The sequence below is a fragment of the Schistocerca americana genome, chromosome 4, assembly GCF_021461395.2.
Source record: "Schistocerca americana isolate TAMUIC-IGC-003095 chromosome 4, iqSchAmer2.1, whole genome shotgun sequence".
NCBI lineage: Eukaryota > Metazoa > Arthropoda > Insecta > Orthoptera > Acrididae > Schistocerca > Schistocerca americana.
The window spans coordinates 357,231,439-357,254,668 of record NC_060122.1 but is presented as its reverse complement, the minus strand read 5'-3'; the positions used below and the strand labels follow the sequence as shown (position 1 = coordinate 357,254,668).

The following is a 23,230-nucleotide window of genomic DNA, read 5'->3' as shown; positions in this document are numbered from 1 at the left end:
TAGGAACACGTGAGGCAATACTGACCCTACGACTTATCTTAGAAGAAAGATTAAGGAAAGGCAAACCTACGTTTCTAGCATTTGTAGACTTAGAGAAAGCATTTGACAATGTTGACTGGAATACTCTCTTTCAAATTCTGAAGGTGGCAGGGGTAAAATACAGGGAGCGAAAGGCTATTTACAATTTGTACAGAAACCAGATGGCAGTTATAAGAGTCGAGGGGCATGAAAGGGAAGCAACGGTTGGGAAGGGAGTGAGACAGGGCTGTAGCCTCTTGCCGATGCTATTCAATCTGTATACTGTGCAAGCAGTAAAGGAAACAAAAGAAAAGTTGGGATTAGGTATTAAAATCCATGGAGAAGAAATAAAAACTTTGAGGTTCGCCGATGACATTGTAATTCTGTCAGAGACAGCAAAGGACTTGGAAGAGCAGTTGAACGGAATGGACAGTGTCTTGAAAGGAGGGTATAAGGTGAACATCAACAAAAGCAAAACGAGGATAATGGAATGTAGTTGAATTAAGTCAGGTGATGCTGAGGGAATTAGATTAGGAAATGAGACACTTAAAGTAGTAAAGGAGTTTTGCTATTTGGGAGCAAAATAACTGATGATGGTCAAAGTAGAGAGGATATAAAATGTAGACTGGCAATGGCAAGGAAAGCGTTTCTGAAGAAGAGAAATTTGTTAACATCGAGTATTGATTTGAGTGTCAGGAAGTCGTTTCTGAAAGTATTTGTATGGAGTGTAGCCTTGTATGGAAGTGAAACATGGACGATAAATACACTCCTGGAAATGGAAAATAGAACACATTGACACCGGTGTGTCAGACCCACCATACTTGCTCCGGACACTGCGAGAGGGCTGTACAAGCAATGATCACACGCACGGCACAGCGGACACACCAGGAACCGCGGTGTTGGCCGTCAAATGGCGCTAGCTGTGCAGCATTTGTGCACCGCCGCCGTCAGTGTCAGCCAGTTTGCCGTGGCATACGGAGCTCCATCGCAGTCTTTAACACTGGTAGCATGCCGCGACAGCGTGGACGTGAACCGTATGTGCAGTTGACGGACTTTGAGCGAGGGCGTATAGTGGGCATGCGGGAGGCCGGGTGGACGTACCGCCGAATTGCTCAACACGTGGGGCGTGAGGTCTCCACAGTACATCGATGTTGTCGCCAGTGGTTGGCAGGAGGTGCACGTGCCCGTCGACCTGGGACCAGACCGCAGCGACGCACGGATGCACGCCAAGACTGTAGGATCCTACACAGTGCCGTAGGGGACCGCACCGCCACTTCCCAGCAAATTAGGGACACTGTTGCTCCTGGGGTATCGGCGAGGACCATTCGCAACCGTCTCCATGAAGCTGGGCTACGGTCCCACACACCGTTAGGCCGTCTTCCGCTCACGCCCCAACATCGTGCAGCCCGCCTCCAGTGGTGTCGCGACAGGCGTGAATGGAGGGACGAATGGAGATGTGTCGTCTTCAGCGATGAGAGTCGCTTCTGCCTTGGTGCCAATGATGGTCGTATGCGTGTTTGGCACCGTGCAGGTGAGCGCCACAATCAGGACTGCATATGACCGAGGCACACAGGGCCAACACCCGGCATCATGGTGTGGGGAGTGATCTCCTACACTGGCCGTACACCACTGGTGATCGTCGAGGGGACACTGAATAGTGCACGGTACATCCAAACCGTCATCAAACCCATCGTTCTACCATTCCTAGACCGGCAAGGGAACTTGCTGTTCCAACAGGACAATGCACGTCCGCGTGTATCCCGTGCCACCCAACGTGCTCTAGAAGGTGTAAGTCAACTACCCTGGCCAGCAAGATCTCCGGATCTGTCCCCCATTGAGCATGTTTGGGACTGGATGAAGCGTCGTCTCACGCGGTCTGCACGTCCAGCATGAACGCTGGTCCAACTGAGGCGCCAGGTGGAAATGGCATGGCAAGCCGTTCCACAGGACTACGTCCAGCATCTCTACGATCGTCTCCATGGGAGAATAGCAGCCTGCATTGCTGCGAAAGGTGGATATACACTGTACTAGTGCCGACATTGTGCATGCTCTGTTGCCTGTGTCTATGTGCCAGTGGTTCTGTCAGTGTGATCATGTGATGTATCTGACCCTAGGAATGTGTCAATAAAGTTTCCCCCTCCTGGGACAATGAATTCACGGTGTTCTTATTTCAATTTCCAGGAGTGTAGTTTAGACAAGAAGAGAATAGAAGCTTTCGAAATGTGGTGCTACAGAAGAATGCTGAAGATTAGATGGGTAGATCACATAACTAACGAGGAGCTATTGAATAGAATTGGGGGGAAGAGGAGTTTGTGGCACAACTTGACTAGAAGAAGGGATCGGTTGGTAGGACATGTTCTGAGGCATCAAGGGATCACCAATTTAGTACTGGAGGGCAGTGTGGAGGGTAAAAATCGTAGAGGGAGACCAAGAGATGAATACACTAAACAGATTCAGAAGGATGTAGGCTGCAGTAGGTACTGGGAGATGAAGAAGCTTGCACAAGATAGAGTAGCATGGAGAGCTGCATCAAACCAGTCTCAGGACTGAAGACCACAACAACAACAAACACACATACACACACACACACACACACACACACACACACACACACACACATATTCTCTCTCTCTCTCTCTCTCTCTCTCTCTCTCTCTCTCTCTCTCTCTCTCTCTCCATGAACGCAATTCACAGAGTCTGGCCATGGTAGCCAGAGACAGTAGCCATATGTGTGTGGGCTGCATTTGTGGAAGTGTATATATGTGTATGTTGTTTAATTCGGAAGAGGGTCTTTTTGGCCAAAAGCTTACTTGTTTGACAGATATTTTGTTTCACCTATCTGCGACTCAACATCTCCACTATCCTTTCCATAATATTGTCATTACTTGTCATATGTATAATAATTAAAACAAACATAGGAAAAACAAGAAACTTTATTACTACAAATTAAATTTACCACATATAAATACTCAGTTTCAGTTTCTGCAGCAATTCTACAGTGTTGATCAGACATCATAAAAATATAAGGAGTGATAAAAAAGTTTTCACCTGAGGGCATTGCTGCAGCATATATGCAATGTAGCATGACTGGTGCAAGTATATTAACTCCAACATGTAGACAAGGGAACAGTATGGCATTCATGTCTTTCCATTATGTGTGTGGTAAATGTGGAAACATGAAAAATGCTGATGTTATTACCAAGTGCATCAAAACAAGACCAACCTGTTTTATTTTTTTCTTGTCTGCCAAAGGGCAAACACCAGCAGACAGCCATCTGAGTAAACTGTGGCAAAGGGTACTGCTGCTTCATCATAAAGCACTCACCCCCTATCACAAATGCTGTAATGCAGAAGCTAAGATAACTCAAGTGGGAGACCACACATTGTGTATTCGTGATCTCTCTCAGGTTGTCACCTGAATATGTTTTTTTTATGTATATTTCATTTTATCTGTTTCTAATATCATGTTATAATTTCATGTATTGACTCGTTCCATGACCATGGAGACTTCTCCTTAATTTGGTCCCACGGAACAATAAATAAATAAATAAATAAATAAATAAATATCACACCTTTGGTCCCTTAAAAAAGCCTTAAATTGTGAGGATGTGTAGTAGACAATTACAGACTTATTCATACAGCAGGACATGGTATTACCAAATGGGTATCTTCAAGCTATTGCATTGGTAGGATGATTGCCTCAATGCTCAAGGCAGTTTTGCCTGATTGGCACACCAGTTCTGGACTGTATGGCCTTTGAATGGAAACTTTTTGATCCCCTTTAGAAATAGCACCCAGTGTCACTTCTTACATCACTTTCTAAAATTTTTGAAAAGGTGACGTACTCTGCTGTTGTCACCCCCCTGTGTAGTATAGGATACTTAATCAAACAGAGTTCGAGTTTCAAAAGGGCTCCTCTACTTCATCTGCTGTGTATACATTTTCTAAGTGCATAATAAAATCTTTAAATAAACAAAAAAATCAACAGTTGGAGTCTTCTCTGACTTATTCAAGGTGTTTGACTGTGTGAAAAGTAATATTCTATTTGTAACAACATCGCTAATTTAATGGTAGAAAAGCAGCTTCACTGCAGCAGTGCACAAGGTGAGCAGGCAGGCATGGAGGACTAGTATGTGAGTTCATAAACAAGCCTATTTACCTACTACAAGGTGCCAGACCAAGGCATGTAATTTTGATGACATCGCAGAAAAGTAGTGCAACTACAAACCAGCCTGAGAGAACTTTCCACACCATTTTGCCATGAAGGTTTTGGTTTGTAGGTGCCTGGAAGTGGTGTATTGGCTCAACAAATGCGCCATTAACCACAACAAATACCCTTGGATTCTAGCACAGTTAGCACAGTCTGGAAACACCCTCCGCAACACCAGGGCCACTTAAGTCTCCACTATATTATGGATGAATGAGCAGCCAATGCCAGTCTCTGCAGCCATCTCCACCACACCAGGCCACACAGTTAATTCTGCACCCGTGGGGGAGCAGTACAATGCATGAACCATGTTCAGGCTCTGTAGCAACATCTGAACTTCTGCCTTGGTTGGCACCAGTTTGTGGCCTGGGAAGTGTGACTGCCATCCACCAGTACAGGTGCAAGCTTCTCTTCCCATAGCAACGGATCTCTACCAGACTCTGGACAGACATTTGTGTCGCTGACACTTCTCACTCACAACTGCACAGTGCTAACAGGGGCATGCACTGCTGATTGAAGAGAACAGTGCCAGCAAAGCAGGACACAGATGTCAAATGTCCATCACACCACCCCAGGCTTCTGCAGCTGACAATGCAGTCGGCAGACCGTATGCCTGCAGGGGTGTATGTCTGTGTCATTCCAGCACTACAATCATTGTAGCGCAAGACTTGCATTGAGTTTTCCTGGTCATCACTGGCCAGCACAACTGCCTCAACACCTTGTCACTCTACCACCTCTACACAATAGTGGCCCCATTCACCCCAGGTTGCTACAGTTTGGTGTCAGATGTATTTTGTTATCAACCAACACCCTCCTCCCCCTCCCTGCAGTGCTGGAGGCTAGAATAGACCTGCAGCCCTTTCTTGCCTATCGTAAGAGGCGACTAATAGGAGTCTTTTTTAGTGGGTCAAGTTTTTTATCTTGTTCTTGTGACCGTTCTTCAGAATTTTGAAGGTTTTTGCTCTTTTCACTTTGCTTTAACACTTTTTCCCTCACATTTTTTGGCTTTTTAAATACTGATCCCCTTTTTGGATTTGACCTCCACTTCCCAAAGTGTGGACCATTTGGGGAAAATGCCGTACTGTGGTGCATTACCTCTCCACTGCCCCCTTTCTCTTATTGGGGGACTTTAATGCTCATAATCATCTCTGGGGCAGCGACATTGTCTCACAGTGGCTGAGTACTAGAATACCTCCTTTGAGAATTGGATGTCTGTCTACTCAACACTGGAGCTGCAACCGATTTCAGTGTGACTCTCAGAACATTTTCAGCTACTGATCTTGCAGTTTGCAGCCTGAGTATATTACCCCTGATTCAGTAGTGCGTCCATGGTGTTTTTTGTGAGAGCGACCATTTTCCTATTGTTCTCACCCTCTCCACTAAAAAATATCTAGAATGTGCTCTACATTGGTCGCTTTGGAAAGCTAATTGATAGGTTTTCACCTCTGCAGCCAATTTTTGCAACCAGTCATGTGACAGATATTGACAAATTGGTACAGAATACTATTTATACTATTACTCATGCTGTAGCAGCAATGATACCCTACTCCTCCAGCTCATCCCTACGACCACTAGTGCCACGGTGGTCTGAAGATATAGCCACAGCTCTCAGAGAATGCTGCAGGGTGCTTTAATGGCACAAGTGCCATCCTTCAGTGGATACTTCAATAGCATCCAAGAGACTCCCGGCGAAAGTGCAGAGCTCCCTCTCGACAGTTCCCCCTCCCCGTGGCCTGTACCTTGCCCTTCGAAATGGGTGGACCTCTTTTGTAGCTGCAAAAAGGATGCTGATCCTACCCTTCTCTGACACTTGCTTCTTTCAGTCCTTCACGATTATTCTAACCCAATATGCATCTGCAAAGGTGGATCAAAAGTCAACGACAGGGTCAGATACACTTCTGCACGTGCAAGGGGGCACGAGAAGCACTCTCTGCCAAATGCCTGCAGTGTATACACTACAGAGTTTGTTGCCATCTCACAGACTTTGTGGTACGTCAAATCCCAGGCCTCAATGAGCTTTCTGATCTGTAGTGATTCCATGATTTGCTTAAAAGTCATAACCCTGTGCTGTCCTGAAAAGCTCTTGGTCACTGACATCCAGGCCTACTGGTTGACCTCTACAGGTCTGGAAAGACAGTGACCTTGTGAACACTGCACCACATAGGCATTCCAGGAAATGAACTCGTTGACTGTTTAGCTGAAGAAGCAACTACAGGAGACCAGGTTGATGTCAGGATGCCGTGCACAGAATTAAGATTAGGACTTAAGCGCAATATTTTGAGTCTCTGGGAATTGGAATGGCAGGCTAATATGACTCAAAACAAGTTGAGAGCAATTAAAGGGTCCTCTAAGGTGTGGCATACATCTTACTGGCCCTCTTGGAAAGAAGACATTGTGTTGTGGCAGCTACGCATTGGCCACACAAGACTCACCCACGAGTTTCTTCTGCATCAGGAGGATCCTCCTCACTGCAGCTGTGGTAGTCCACTGACAACAGCACACGTTCTTGTCGAGTGCACCCTGCTGGTCTATCTATGGCACTCTCTCAACTTGCCTACCTCACTATCTCAGGTGCTTGCGAATGACGTGACAGCCACAACCGAAGTGTTAGATTTCATGATGGAGAGTGGATTTTACTATAACCTATAATATTCCTCTGCTTCCTTTGTTAGGGGTGGTTGTGGGGGCGAGACCCTCCCTCTGTGGTGGGTTCCCATCAAGCGACTGCAGGTTACTTTCTTCCCCTCTCCTCTTGTTGTGCCTTTATATCCTCTTGTGCGAGATGCTGCCTGTGTCATCTCTACTTTCTTTCACCTATCATGTTACAACTACTGTCATGCCCTTTTAAACTCTTAACTTGCTTATATAGTTTGAGCAATCAAGTCCCAATTTTTTCACTTTTTACCTTTGAACTGTGGATTTATTTTCAAAAAATATTCTTAAGAATTTACTTTATTTACTAGTGATTCATCAAGAACATTAACACATTTAATCACACTGTGTGAGTGTGTTGCTAGGGAGTAACTGATGAAATCATAATCAAATGCCTTTAACAAATGGGAATTTCATTCACTTTAAAAGAAACAGATTTAAAATTATAATCAAAAAGCACCCTCTAAATATCAAGTTACAATTTATTCAGAGGCAGAAAGAAACAATTTTTGACTGTATGAGCTTTCGGGCTGAGAACCTTGCCACTCCCTTTTTGACACGACTGTAGTTACGACCGCTCACAACAACCTCTGAAAGACTACACTGGTGCAAATCTGCAACACACCAGATTACTTTAAACTAAAAGTTTTAACAATTCACACAAGCACACAAATTATGCACCCTGTAGGAGGGATGGAAATGGTACAAAACACTAAAATTAAAAAAATTAACTTTGCCACCGAAGGTGATTTTAACTTCTTACGGTGGAAGGGTGGCAACTTTATATACTAAAATGACCATTTAAATAAAAGCCCATAAAATGCAATCTTATATAAAATTCTACAAGTCAAGATGCTCTACAGTACAAAGATACCGCCTCTCAAGATGATAGGCAAGATCAAAACATATTTCAGGAATTAGGCCGTTTCACTCCAAACAATAAATTCATTAACACACCAAATCCGACAAACATGACAGAGGCAGCTCCGAATGACCGACAGACACTAACCGCCTAACAAATGCGGACGAGAGACAGACGAGCAAGCTGGGGACGAGAGACTGACCAAGAAAACAAACAAGTAAATGAAACCACATATCACCAATCACTTAACTTCTAATAAACTGCGATTTCTGGAGAAGACCTGGAGCAGCACCCATAAATCGCTCTCCCCAACCGTCCGCTGCCAGCCTCTTCAACAGGCGCAGGAAGGCGCGCCAATGTCCCGTCTTTCCTGGTCCGCACCAACCGACCGACTGCCCACTGCCCCGTCGCGACTGCACTGCTGGTGCGTCTCCCATTCATTTCCAGACACACGACGGCGGAAATACTGGCTCGGACCCAACCATGGAGAGGAAACACGCCCACTGGGAAAACGACATCCCTGCACCAGGAAAGGACCGAGCCAAGCTCCACAAGATGGTAACTGAAGGGGCCCAGAAGCGCTCGGAGGACCAGTTACACCACGGCGTCGCAGCTCGCACCGGCCAGACTGATGTCGTGGGTTGACTCCTGTTGCTCTCGTGTCGGCCGCGAAGCCACTAACCCTCGCTATACGGCGCATCCCACTGGACTCACGTGACGACCTCACATGTGCCGACGCTCAAGGCGGACAAGTCATCTCGTCTCTCAGTGCGCGATCGACCAACCGCCAGTGACCATTGCCTGAGCAACTCGAGCAGACTAGCGGCCTAACGCACAGACTCAGATGCAGGAACTAAGCCCCGACCGAACTACCACTCGCTGAGTTCTCTTACTGGCGGAGTGGAAAGACTCTCATTTATCCGGCTTTAAAGATGGATCCGAACGAAAGACATACTAACACTCAAGACGACAGACAGACACTAACTGCCCCACAAATTCGGACGAGAGACTGACCCCAGACTGACTCTAGACTCGCCAAGACTGACCCTCTGGCGAGCTCATAGAGCCGCTTAAATGCACGTGAACAGGCAACCTTTCCCCTTTCCCACCAGAGGGAGACTCCAGAGCTGCGATTGCCACAGCGGCGCCACCGCCAGAAACGGAGGGCGACTGCTTCACACTACGCGCTGCGGCGCGCTCTTTAAAACAGCAATTTTTACCATGGCTCAACCTTTTTACATGTTTCTCTCATGATAAGGAGAGACTGAACACCCAGTAGTTTACTCTCTTTAAACACATAATCATCATCAATCATCGTTATCAGTGGATCAGTGGATGCGGATGTCGAGCGCAGCTATCAGCCTACTGCTTTAAGGGCACGCCACGCTGGCGAACTGCCGCTGCGTTATAAGCTTCCACAACCTAGGTAGCTTGCGAATTGCTAGCCGCCACAGTCCTTGAATCTTGATGCGTGCGCCTTGAGATATGGGCATTTTGTGCTCGCATGGTCGCCTGCACACTTTACGTACGTCTCTGAAGGAGCAGTAGCGTGTCACATACCCTATCCGTTGACAGCAGAAGCACTTAGGTAGGTCGCTGTTGTGCGATGTGGTTCTACTGTGATTACTGTGTGGCCACACACGTCGCATGGAAGAGGTTCTTATTCTTCTGGTTATCGGTTGCAATAACGAGGAGAGAGAGAGACTTTCTGTGTCTGAGATGACTCTATGCGTGTCGCCGAACTCACGCTAAATCAAAGTTCCTCCAGCTCTTCTTTCAGGACGTCAGTGTCCGCACAACGCGGGAAATCCTTAAACATTTCCTTGTCGAACCTCTTCTAAATAGCGGCGTATGTGTAGAAAGAAAACTAGCGTGCTTCCGCCTCACTCGTCACCGCCCGATAGTCTTCACAGTTGGCGAGTTGCATCCGCATCGTGTCTGATAGATTTGCGACAGCTTGCTCGACCGGCTTCTGTTCCTCCACCAACTGCTGAAGCCAGCTTGCAGTGGGGATTGCCTTTGCTGCGGCAATTTGCGCAGGCCGCACCGGAGAGCGATCAGTCACTCCTTTCGCTCCATCTCGTCTGTCCGCCGACTTCTCCATCCCACAGTCAGCTTGAAATGATCGAGATGCGTGTCGCTCTGCGGCAGAGCTTACCAGGGCGGCCACGAATTGTAATTGGCCGACGGAATGGTCTGTCTCTCCGCGGGAGGCAATGCAGGTGCCCTCGGTGGTAACAGCTCCGCCTAGCGACCGAGAGCGAGCACTATACTCTCCGGCGGCCTCTCGAAGTCTCCGGGCCGGCATACGAGAGTGGACATTGTATTTATTTCATTTACTGATAAATTTTTATCGAAAAATAAAGGAACAGATACTGGACTTTGCACCTATATACACACTACTGGCCATTAAAATTGCTACACCACGAAGATGACGTACTATAGACATGAAATTTAACCGACAGGAAGAAGATGCTGTGATATGCAAATGATTAGCTTTTCAGAGCATTCACACAAGGTTGGCGCCGTTGGCGACACCTACAACGTGCTGACACGAGGAAAGTTTACAACCGATTTCTCATACACAAACAGCAGTTGACCGGTGTTGCCTGGTGAAACGTTGTTGTGATGCCTCGTGTAAGGAGGAGAAATGCGTACCATCGCGTTTCCGACTTTGATTAAGGTCGGATTGTAGCCTATCGCGATTGCGGTTTATCGTATCGCGACATTGCTGCTCGCGTTGGTCGAGATCCAATGACTGTTAGCAGAATATGGAATCGGTGGGTTCAGGAGGGTAATACGGAACGCCGTGCTGGATCCCAACGGCCTCGTATCACTAGCAGCCGAGATGACAGGCATCTTATCCGCATAGCTGTAACGGATCGTGCAGCCACGTCTCGATCCCTGAGTCAACAGACGGGGACGTTTGCAAGACAACAACCATCTGCACCAACAGTTCGACGACGTTTGCAGCAGCATGGACAATCAGCTCGGAGACCATGGCTGCGGTTACCCTTGACGCTGCATCACAGACAGGAGCGCCTGCAATGGTGTATTCAACAACGAACCTGGGTGCACGAATGGTAAAACGTCATTTTTTCGGATTAATCCAGGTTCTGTTTACAGCATCATGATGGTCGCATCCGTGTTTGGCGACATCGCGGTGAACGCACATTGGAAGCGTGTATTCGTCATCGCCATACTGGCGTCTCACCCGGCCTGATGGTATGTGATGCAATTGGTTAACGTCTCGGTCACTTCTTGTTCGCATTGACGGCAGTTTGAACAGTGGACGTTACATTTCAGATGTGTTACGACCCGTGGCTCTACCCTTCATTCGATCCCTGCGAAACCCTACATTTCAGCAGGATAATGCATTACCGCATGTTGCAGGTCCTGTACGGGCCTTTCGGGATACAGAAAATGTTCGACTGCTGCCCTGGCCAGCACATTCTCCAGATCTCTCACCAATTGAAAACGTCTGGTCAATGGTGGCCGAGCAACTGGCTCGTCACAATACGCCAGTCTCTACTCTTAATGAACTGTGGTATCGTATTGAAACTGCATGGGCAGCTGTATCTGTACACACCATCCAAGCTCTGTTTGACTCAATGCCCAGGCGTATCAAGTCCGTTATTGCGGCCAGAGGTGGTTCTTCTGGGTACTGATTTCTCAGGATCTATGCACCCAAATTGCGTGAAAATGTAATCACATGTCAGTTCTAGTATAATATATTTGTCCAATGAGTATCCGTTTATCATCTGCGTTTCTTCTTGGTGTAGCAATTTTAATGGCCAGTAGTGTAGCTAAATAATTTGTAGCGCGCTTTTACTGTCACGTCATTCATTCTTTAGTTTTCTGTGGTTGTGGTTCGGATATATATGATAAACCTGATCATTTGGCCGCTAGTGAATAATCCCGGTTTTGACATATTTTATTTATTTTTTTTCCTGACAGATTCACCGAGCTAGTGCAGGAAATGTCAAAAGGAGTAAAGAGGAGATTGAAGCAGATCCTGAGGAGGAAGATGAGTTTGGATACACAACTAGTGAGTAACGCGAAATGACAGCATTACACTCAGTTTATTTTGTTGTAATTATATGTGACCCAAAATAAAGTATCACTTAAGTCTATCTGAAAATAAGCTCTCAGGAATTTACGGGAGATAACCACTTTTCAGTCCTCTTTAACATTGGGCATGAGGGTGACTATAGCTAACAACAGTCTTTTCTTTCGATTTGTCTTCGAAATGTTTTCCACGTGGCAAATGAAGACCATTCACCAATATAGGCACGGAATGTTGCTGAAAGTATGTACTGCTAAATATGAAGAGCAGTATTGTGTTGACTAATTTTAGTTTAAACCTTAATTCTGAAAACAATGGATTATTTATTGTATTTCAGAAGACAGCGCCATTTTCATCATATTGGTACAACAGTTTAAAATATTGTGTTGCGACCATGACAGATAGCATTTACTGAAAACTGCTTTTTCTTAAATATCGTTCTTTTCGAAATAAGACATACTTTTCAGTAGGGAGTGATCTGCGGTGCTTATTTATACGAAAAACACTTATTTTCAGTCTGTCGATCGCTGTGTATTATGTCAGTATTGCAGTAAAAGTTTCAGGCACTGTCGTTCACCTTCAGATCATATTCATAGTTGCACAGTTATCCGTTGTACAGAAATATTATCAGTGTCACTGTCGTATGTACTCCAACGGCCTCTAATAATTAAATTAGATATTATGTCTTCTTGTGCAGGCCTCATAGGCATTTGGTACTTTCTGAAGTACATTTTCGCCTCTGACTGTCAGCCTTACTTAAAAATCGCCATAAATGTTTGTATACTCATACTTATGAAAACTCTTATTGCAAATTTCTTCAAATACAGTATGACTTTGTACGGATGTAGCAGTATTTCCTCCCTTTTTTTACGAAATTCATGAATTTTAAGCGGAGCTACAGTTTGTAGTGGTTAGTTTGTTGTTCCTCTTGCAGGGTATTTGTTGTTCCTCTTTCAGTAGGGTCGAGTTCTGCGGCGTGTACTCGGAGTAGTTCGAATGCGAGTATCTTTATAAACGAAGATAATCTAAAACCCGCGGTATCATTTGTTCAGATTCCATTTTCCTGAGAATGTGCTGAGAGACTGGGAAGGAATGAAATGCAGGGAGCTGCAGCCTGGTGTATGCACTGGACAACAGCCGAATAACGTGAAATCTTGCCTCGGCGGCATGCAGTGAACACAGTACCGTTTGATTAGATGAGTTTGAGACGGCTGCCGGGCAAGTTTGAAACGGACCGCACAGGAGAGTGCTGGGGCCACAGTAGAGATGGGTAGTTCGCGAACGAATGGGTGCTAAGGAACGGTTCATCAAGATGAACGAAAGGACCGAGGAACGAATTCCAAGGAACGATCGGTTCATAGTTTACTAGTTCACTTCCGTCGCGGCGGTCACTTCGGCAGTTTTCGTTCCAGCCTCGGTCGCGTGCTCGTCTCAGTCTCGGTCTCCCTCGGCCGCACTCGTCGTTCTTCGAATGACCGACCACCTATCTTAGTTCCACTGCCGACTGCTCCTAGTTAGTTCAGTATCCAGTAGTTCGTTTCGTTCACTGCGCTCGCCCATTTTACATGTGTTCAAACTGTACTTGCACTTGGTTTTGGCTATTCAGCGTCCACGACCGGTAATCAAAAAGTATTTTGTAGTTACGTAAATTACATAAAAATTACGTCGTGTGTAATAGGTACGTCTTTTCAGGTAACAAAAGGGCATATCAGCTCACTTCATTATATCGATGAACAGCAGAAGACATACTTATAACAACGCAAGTTTTTTTTTAATTCATATATTTTTTGGTTTCATCGACTTGATTTAGCAACTAACTTTCAATAATTTGCTTAATTTTTAGTGTAAGAAAATTCGTATAAAACGATTTTCGTGTATCTTTTATATACAAAACGTTACATTTAGGAAGGCTCTAATTATTTTTAAGTTTGGTTGTTTCCAATTTGCATTATCTGCTAGTTTGGTTTCTTTGAAAAAAGTGGGTTGTGGGTCATTTTGGCTCAGTAAGAAAAGCTGTGCCTCTCCATTTGAAAAGACGTAGATTGCCATAAAATCGTATTTACTTATCATCTCAAAAACATTTGTTCAGAAGGAGCTTTCAAACCAAAAACTTTATTACTGAAAACTTAAATATTATTAATATTGCTGCATTAACTTTAATAATGCAACATAAAAACCTAATTTTTACTAAGCGTGTGACGCGAGTATGATGACAAAGCCACATTTTATTTTATGCATCCATAAAGTCTCTACTTCGCCTACGAACTCAGAGACAACGAGAAGTATATATAGGGTGTAAACGATTATTGTTAACAACGTAGCATAGCTATGTAGTGGGAGTCGAAACGAAGAATTTTATACAAGACACTTGTGGTCTATTAAGTTGGGAAACAGCCACCAACAGGTTTACAAGACTACATGAGCTATAGCCCACGCGCGTCGCGTGAGATTTTCATGTTCTCTTCTCCAGCTCTCTACACATCGTCATCGATGGTTTCGCAATTGTTGCTTGCATTAGCTTGTTATTTCTTCACTGCCTAATTATTACATGTTTGTCTGTTTGTTGTATCTGCTCGTAACGGGCAACACATCGCCCGTAATTGGCCGAGCAGTCTGTACTCGGGGCCGGTTTTCCGTGCGCCACCCTATATTATTTCCCTGCGATCAGCCACACAAGGCTACAGTTGGCTAAACGAGAGGTTCTCCAGAATCAAAGAAATTACTGCTAAAAGTGTGTAAGAATTCTGTAATGAATAAAAACTCTATACTCCAGGGGGGAGGCAAGCCCCCTCTTGGTGTCCTCCATCCTTCAGTCACCTACACTACTAGTTTTCAGTTTTTCATAAGAACCATATACCAAGCACAAATGAACGGTGAACGAGTAAAAATGAACGATTCCCAAAAAAGAACGATCAGCAGTGAACTAGTTCCCAAGGATGAACGAGTTTGCCCATATCTAGGCCACAGCTGCGGAGGCTTTGCGGCAGTGTCGGGTGTTAGGGCCAGCAGGTAGGATGGCGCGGCGGCGGCGGCCCTCTGCAGCTGCGGATCGATGCCGTCTGCGGCCACGAGGGCCTGAGTCAGCGGCCGCTGTACTGCCCCGCGCCTCAAACAGCTCTCCCCAGTGCCCGCTCCACATAATTTGGCGCTCCATAATTGGAGGTCTGCGCCGTTGAAAGCGATAAGAGAATGGGAAAAACCGACCGGTTAGAACCGATACCGGTAATTTAGTTCTGAGTGACCGGTATTTTTCGGCATTTGTTTGATCTCGGTTGTTTTATTTTTTACTGGCAATTGATAGAGGAATTTACTTACCTGGGAAACAAAATCACAAGAGATGGTAGAAGCCAGAAAGAAATTGCGACCAGAATACAAAAGGCCAAAATAGCATTTAATCGGAGAAGGAACTTACCAGCAACAACATCAGTCTGCACTTGGAGTGTGGCCCTATACGGATGTGAAACTTGGACAGTTGGAAGAGAAGAGAGAAGACGGCTACAGGCCCTGGAGATGTAGTGCTATAGAAGTGTGATGATGATCAGCTGGAGAGACAAAGTAACAAATGAAGAGGTGCTTAGACAAGAACAGGAAACCAGATCTTGTAGAGGCACATCCAAACAAGAAGAGACAAACTTGTAGGGCACATCCTACATCCTGGAACAATAGCAGAAGGAGCTATTGAGGGAAGGAATCGGAGGGGGCGACCGAGGATATCATACATGCAACAGATCATGAATGACGTTGGATGTAACACATTACGTGGAAATGGAAGAGGAAGGCAGACAGAAGAGAGGAATGGCGCTCTGCTGCAAACCAACCTCAGGGTTGAACACTAAAAGAAAGAAGACTGATAACGAAGAAAAAACGAAATATCAATTAGCCATAGACGCAGCGCTAAATTTTTTGGTTTTCAAATAAAGCTTTTTTAAGAACGAGTAACTATTATTCGTAAAATTCCCATTGCTTTGAAATATTGTGCTATTGTAGAAACTGGGAAAACTGATCAGTGGTACTTTAGTAACAATGCCGACAGAAACAAACAACAAGCAAATGGCTTAAGAATTGGTACAGCGTTGCTGAGACAATAACGTCCCAGTTACCTTGTGGCATGGCCTATTGGAAGGATCTTATAGCTTCTTTCCATCCCAAAATCTCGGCTGTGAATCTACATCTACATCTACATCCATACTCCGCAAGCCACCTGACGGTGTGTGGCGGACGGTACCTTGAGTACCTCTCTCGGTTTTCCCTTCTATTCCAGTCTCGTATTGTTCGTGGAAAGAAAGATTGTCGGTACGCCTCTGTGTGGGCTCTAATCTCTCTGATTTTATCCTCATGGTCTCTTCGCGAGATATACGTAGGAGGAAGCAATATACTGCTTGACTCCTCGGTGGAGGTATGTTCTCGAAACTTCAACAAAAGTCCGTACCGAGCTACTGAGCGTCTCTCTTGCAGAGTCTTCCACTGTAGTTTATGTCATCTCCGTAACGCTTTCGCGATTACTAAATGATCCTGTAACGAAGCGCGCTGCTCTCCGTTGGATCTTCTCTATCTTCTATCAACCCTATCTGGTACGGATCCCATACTGGTGAGCAGTATTCAAGCAGTGGGCGAACAAGTGTACTGTAACCTACTTCCTTTGTTTTCGGATTGCATTTCCTTAGGATTCTTCCAATGAATCTCAGTCTGGCATCTGCTTTACCGACGATCAACTTTATATGATCATTCCATTTTAAATCACTCCTAATGCCTACTCCCAGATAAAAGAAGGTTCAGGCTAAATAAGCTATAATAGCGTGTGCGAGACTTGACCTATGTGGTTTGTATGGTAGTTCCGCGCTGTTGGTGTCGGATATTAGTTACATTACAGACTGGCACGATCCTCATTCTGGAAGTATTTTATGTAGTGTGGTATCAATGAAATTCAATGCCCTACTTGTTTTAAAAGATTGAGATCTGGAGGAGCCACAACAAAGCTGCGACATCATATAAGGCGTAAACTAGAAACTTAACAATTCATTCCCACTTAACAATAAAACCAGAAAGTAGCTGGTCTTTGCGTAATATGTCTTAATCTGTTTGTAATTTTTAAAACTGGACAAATTAACATAAAAATAGAGTTCTACAACCTCAGTTTTCTCCATTTCAAAAATGGTTCAAATGGCTCTGAGCACTATGGGACTCAACTGCTGAGGTCATTAGTCCCCTAGAACTTAGAACTAGTTAAACCTAACTAACCTAAGGGCATCACAAACATCCATGCCCGAAGCAGGATTCGAACCTGCGACCGTAGCGGTCTTGCGGTTCCAGACTGCAGCGCCTTTAACCGCACGGCCACTTCGGCCGGCTTTTCTCCATTTAACGCGGACTATTCACAATACCCAAATAGTCGTATGATCCTCGATTACATTATTTTTGAGCAGAGTATAAAAAAATTAGAAAACTGGGGATTTTTTGTAGTATTCATCCACTAATTACTCGAGAGAAGCAGGGAATGCTGGACGGACTAAGTTTTATTTGCCTATTTAATTTAATATTTTGATTCTATGTATCTTCTAATTCAATGAGTCAACTTTTTCAGTATTTATTCGATTGCTACGTCTGTTCCAGGAAATAATAGTAATAAATAACCGAAATCGGTTATTTTGAGCGGTTTTAAGACTGAGCTTTGAATGCCGTTAAAAAAACGATATAATCGAAAACCGGTTGTTTCAGCGATAACCGCCATTCCGACGAGGATATAAACATTTTGTAAACCATTTTAAGCCGTTCGGTGCGCCGGAGCACTGACAGTAGGATTGCCACTGGCCCTAATTTGCATCTGCTGACGTCAGACATGTAATTTCTGTTCTACAGTGTATAGACCAGTAACGTAGAGGCCGGTCATGACCACATTTTAATACAAAATATCTTGACATTCTTGGTTCATTCTGCAAGTTACTACTGTCTCTCGTAATTGCTCAAACAGTTTTTGTGAAATTTACTGCGGAACATTCCCTCAATGCGACGTCATGTTACAAGTTTTCGGCACATACTGTATCCCGTTTAAAATTAGTTGCACAGTTCATTTATCAAATTTACTAAATCGTATTAAGGTGCTACACTTCTCAGTATAATAAGTGTTGTTTGTGTACTTGTCAGTACAGGGCGAACATTAATAAAACCGACAAACTACAGGGTTGGATTCCTGACTGGTAATGGAGGAACCTATGAACATGTGTCCGGAAATGGACTCCCACTGTAAGTCAGGACGGTCAATCCCTTCATGGAAAAATGTTTGCCTACGGAACCATGCTTTACCCAGGCTTTCTTCAGGGCAGATTCACATGTTGTCAAGTTTGTTTCTACTACACTGCAGAAGTTCCGCTGGAACCACTTACACGTCCTCCATACAATCCCGATCGCTCCCCACACTGGACTCGCATTCGGGAGGACGACGGTTCAATCCCGTCTCCGGCCATCCTGATTTAGGTTTTCCGTGATTTCCCTAAATCGTTTCAGGCAAATGCCGGGATGGTTCCTTTGAAAGGGCACGGCCGATTTCCTTCCCAATCCTTCCCTAACCCGAGCTTGCGCTCCGTCTCTAATGACCTCGTTGTCGACGGGACGTTAAACACTAACCACCACCACCACCGATCGCTCCCCATATTTTCGGAGCCATGAATGATAACATTCGTTGCCGTCGATTTGCTTCGTACGAAGAAGTGCGCGCCTCGGTACAATCGTGATTCCGTAGGCAACCCAAATACTTCTCCACGAAGGCACTGACCGTTTTACGTCACAGTCGGGTAAATGGATTAACAGCTATGGCGATTACACCTGAATTAATAAACAGTTTACTTAGTTTTTCGCATTTGTCTCGTTTTCATAACAGGGCACATTTTAATCATACTATGATAGCCTGCTTCAGGTCCTAAACCAAAATACAGTATTCTCTGATGAAGCATTCCAGCCACAATTTTTAGTGTGGTGCAGTAATTTTGTTTAGAACAGTGTTTGGTTTTTTGTCATTTAACATTTTAGCTGTATCACATCCTTCAAAACGTGTTTTATTCACGTTCGATCTACAGTCCATATTCTTGTATGAATGATCGGCGTCAACATGAAATGGTGTTGCAGCTTGTTTAGGCTGAAGCATTTTATTCACAGCTAAGAATTTTGGAATGAAAAGAAGCTTGAATATCATTTCACTCACTTCTTGCAGCCTTATTGTATTTCTCAGTGCTGATACGAGGCTCATTTCAAAAGTTCTGTACGCTGTAAGACATAATTGAAAAAAAAATGATTAATGTTACATAGTATCTTTACAGGCCTTCAATATAATCTCCATCGTTGCTTGCAACTGCTTCCCAACATTGTGGCAACTTCTATATTCCGGATAAGACACCTTCATTGTTTTTGCATCAATGGAAGCGCCATCAATTGCATCAAAACTTTTTCACAGTGTTGTTCCTTCGATTTGGGAAACAAAGTCTGGGAGGCTCATGTCAGGATTGCATGGTGGGTGCGGAAGTATTTCCCATGCGTACTTGTCGAGCGTTTCTCTCACCGGTAGGGCAGCAATCCGTCTTGCTTTATCGTGCAAAATAACGACAGCAGTTGGAAGCATGTCAGGCCTTCTTTGACGAATTTTCGAGCGTAAAAATTGTGCAGAAACAGCTTGTAGTACGCGCCTATTACAGACGTCCCCTGCGGCACTCTATTTGTAGCTATGACTCCATGTCATTCGCAAAGATTATCGTAGGTTTCACCTTTGATTGTTGACGGATTTTTTTCGGGCGTGGAGAATCGGACGACTGAGACTTCAGTTCTGGCTCAAAACCTGGTATCCGTGTTTCATAAGGCGCAACAGTTCTTCTCGTAAACTGTTCTCCTTCGTCCGATAACGTTGAGGCAATTCTTCTGCGATTTTTCTGCGACCTGCTTTCTGATCTACACTTAGATCATGCGGAACCTATCTGGCAGCGTTATTTCATATCTTTCATTTTTCAGTTATGATTCTGTAAATTGAAGTGACAGACATACTGGCCTCATATGCTATTTTCTCACATGTTTATCGTCAATCCTCCCTCAAAATGTCTTAATAATAACCTGAGAGGTATAGTCTGTTGCAGTTGATGGCCTGACACTTCTTGGGCTGTCATCAGTGCTTACCCGACCCTCACGGAAACGAGCCGACCACCGTGACACTGTGCCACTATCCACTTCACTATTCTACACTATTCCCATACTCCCCTCTCAAAGCATTGTTAATTTCAGTTGGGTAGAAACGCTCGTCATTTTGTTTAATCAGACCTGTCTTGAGTTCAGCTTCCATTTTAAAGCTGAGTTACTCACGACATAGCCACGCGAATCAGCAAACTCGTGTATGACCGTCATGCCTAAAGTCTCGCTCACAACTGACATGAATTTCAACTTGAATACGCCACCATAATGGTCGCGCATGCGCTGTGTGGAGGATTTTTGAAATGACCCACCGTATGTCTTTCTAATTCGCTGACACATTTAGGGACCACACTGATGTATGCGCAAAAAATCACGAATTTTGCTTCCCTTAGACGTATGTTTCTGTTGTAGTTCAACTGAAAATTTATAGTCTCTTTTTCTTTACTCTTGTTTTCCTCCAAAGAAGTGACATATTTACTTGGATGTCAACAGATTAATAATTAAATTACATAATCAGGGTGTTTATCTCACTGCGTAATGCGCGAAACGAAGTTCTTGCGTGTTTCATCCACACGCAAAAGCAAAGACCCAATCCTGTTGGGGAAACAATGACGTCACTAACAACTTCCATGATCAACGCGAAAAACAAAATTGTAAATATTGATTATCGATACATAATACAGTTAACCAAGGAGATTTGAGGATTGAATGTAGTTCTTCAAAATGGAATTTTTGAAAGTCACTCTCAAAATAGTAACAGCTAGAAAATTCGCGATGTTTGTTACAAAGTAAATATGCCTGTCGTGTGCATACAGAAGTACAATATTAAAATGCTTGGCCTCTCAGTCAAGATCCCCCCTCCTTCAGAACTCGCATCCTGTCGCTCCACAGAGACAAACGTATTTTGAAATGTATAAGTTTCCACATTTTCATGAAACGTTATATCTCAAAACAAAAACTGTTTCCGAAATCGTTATTTCAGTACAAGCACGCAGTATATGTCCATGTGCTATGAAAAAAAAATCATAGGCCATGGTGAACTGTAGCGTACGTTTTAATAATAAACTGCGAGAATGCAAAAATATAGTGCGGAAGAGTAGCGGGACCCTACACCTCCGCCCGCTTAGCCGGTGTCCTAACAACCAATTTGTAATTCAAAACTGAAAAAGTATTCCCAGTATATATATCTTTTCAGCCATTACCTCTTTTTCCCATTGCTTATTCTAAACTTTCTCATTCAGGAATACAGGTCGGGAAGTAGAGCGTCGTGGCTGAGACGCTTGATTTTTCCGCCTCTGTGTCGAATTTCGCGTTAATTAAATCCGTTTCTGTAAACCGGAGAGTATCTGGCCTCGTTTTCTTAATGAAGCAATTAGCTGTTTTTCACAAACTACCTTTCTCTCGCATAGACACAGAAGACAAAGAGGCGTCTCGTCGTTTTAGTCATCAGTTATCGTTATAAGCAGCAATGAGGCACTTAGAGCCGGCGTCTAAATGTATTTGCCCTGCTTTCATTTTGTGTGACAATCGTTGTGAATAGCAACTCACCGAAGTACCTCTAAGGCCGCTCCGTGCCATTTACAACTCTTACAACTTTCATCTTGTTCTTTTATCTAGAGTTATTCTCGTTATTAGTAGGGGATGCGTTGCGCTGAAGTTTTGGCAAGTTTATTTCATTTAACTGTGCGAACGAATAACATTCTTGTCGCTACAGTCCTTAGTTACCTAACGGAGGGAAAGCCGGTGCGCCACCTATCCATGACTTGTGTAAACTTTGTGCTGTTTGTGTTGACATTTTAATTGTTCGTGGCGGAAATTGGAGAACAGCCTAGCATTTGCCTAAAGGAGCGTGCGAAACCGCCATAAAACTACATTCAAGCTGTCCAGCGCAGCAGCGGCGGTTGGTAATGCGCCGCGCGAATTTAGATTCCAATCCTGCACAACACCTACCCGTCTCGCAAGCTAGCGCGCTGCGCTTTGTTTTATACCGGCAGATCTTGGCGCTTCCTTCACATGCTACGGCCCTTTTTTATTGTAGCTTCTAACTGATCTTGGCGCATCCTTCACATGCTACGGCCCTTTTTTATTGTAGCTTCTAACTGTGTATAATAAATTGAAAGTGAAGGCAACAAATGCATTACAAGTTTTTTACTGTGCAAATGATTACGAGTTATATTTTAGGAAGCGATTCGAAGTTTGCCTGTAGTCTCCCATTATATCGGAACTGTCGTGGGAAAGCGGTATCATTTGCTCACTAATTGACTCAAGAGATGAACGCCGGGTTCCCGTGTTGCTTTTGATGTATGGAAATAATAGGAAGAAAACACCAGTGACGAAGAAATTTTGAGTCAGTTGTGGTGGCGTGATCAGAAGCCAAGCCTAAATAGTTGAAGCAACTGCTCCCGTACGTTGAGATCTGGGTTAGATCCGGGTTCCAACCTCCGTCCGGCACAAATTTTCATTTGTCACTACATACACTGCTGTCCCAAAACATTATGACAACTGCCCACGGCGAACTGAATGCCGCTTGACGGCGTTACTGGCCCGTGACGAGGTAAGGAGAATACACTGAGGTGGCAAAGTCATGGGACACCTCCTAATGTTGTGCTGGACCCTCCTTTGCCCGGGGTAGTGCAGCAGCTCGACGTGGCGTGGAGTCAGCAAGTCGTCGGAGCCACCACCACCTTGGACAATGCCTTGTCGACGACTTGGGTCCTTGACTTCGTGGGGTCTGTGCCACATTCCAAACCTTCCATCATCTCTTACCTACTGAAATTGGGCCTCATCTGAGCAGGCTACTGTTTTCCAGTCATTTAGGGTTCAAGCGATATGGTCACGAGCCCAGGAGAGGCGCTGCAGGCGATATCATGGCGTTGGCAAAGCCACTTGGCGTTCATCGTCTGCTGCCATAGCCCACTAACGCCAAATTTCGCAGCACTGCCCTAATGCATACATTAGTCGTACCTCCGACATCGACTTCTGCGGTTATTTCACGCAGTGTTGCTTGTCTTGTAGGACTGGCAACTATACGCAAACGCTGCTGCTCGTGGTCTTTAAGTGAAGGCCATCAGCCACTGTTGTTTATGGTGATAGGTAATGCCTGAAATTTGGTATTCTTGCCACACTTTCAACACTGTAAAATTCACAGTATTGAATGCCCCAACGATTTCCGAAATGGAACGTTCCATGCGTCTAGCTCCAACTACTATTCCGCGCTCAAAGTCTGTTAATTCCCGTCGTACGCCCATAATCACATGAA

The 23,230-nt window shown here is 44.6% G+C and overlaps 1 protein-coding gene across 1 annotated transcript in view; it reads left to right on the top strand.

The window, feature by feature from the left end:
- Nucleotides 1–11,810, top strand: part of LOC124613057 (multiple PDZ domain protein-like) — a 131,119-nt gene extending 119,309 nt beyond the window's left edge. The window contains exon 11 of the mRNA XM_047141641.1: nt 11,697–11,810. Within this exon, the coding sequence (XP_046997597.1) occupies nt 11,697–11,795 (99 nt within the window). The 3' untranslated portion in view covers nt 11,796–11,810. The remainder of the gene's footprint in view (nt 1–11,696) is intronic.
- The last annotated feature ends 11,420 nt before the right edge of the window (nt 11,811–23,230 follow it).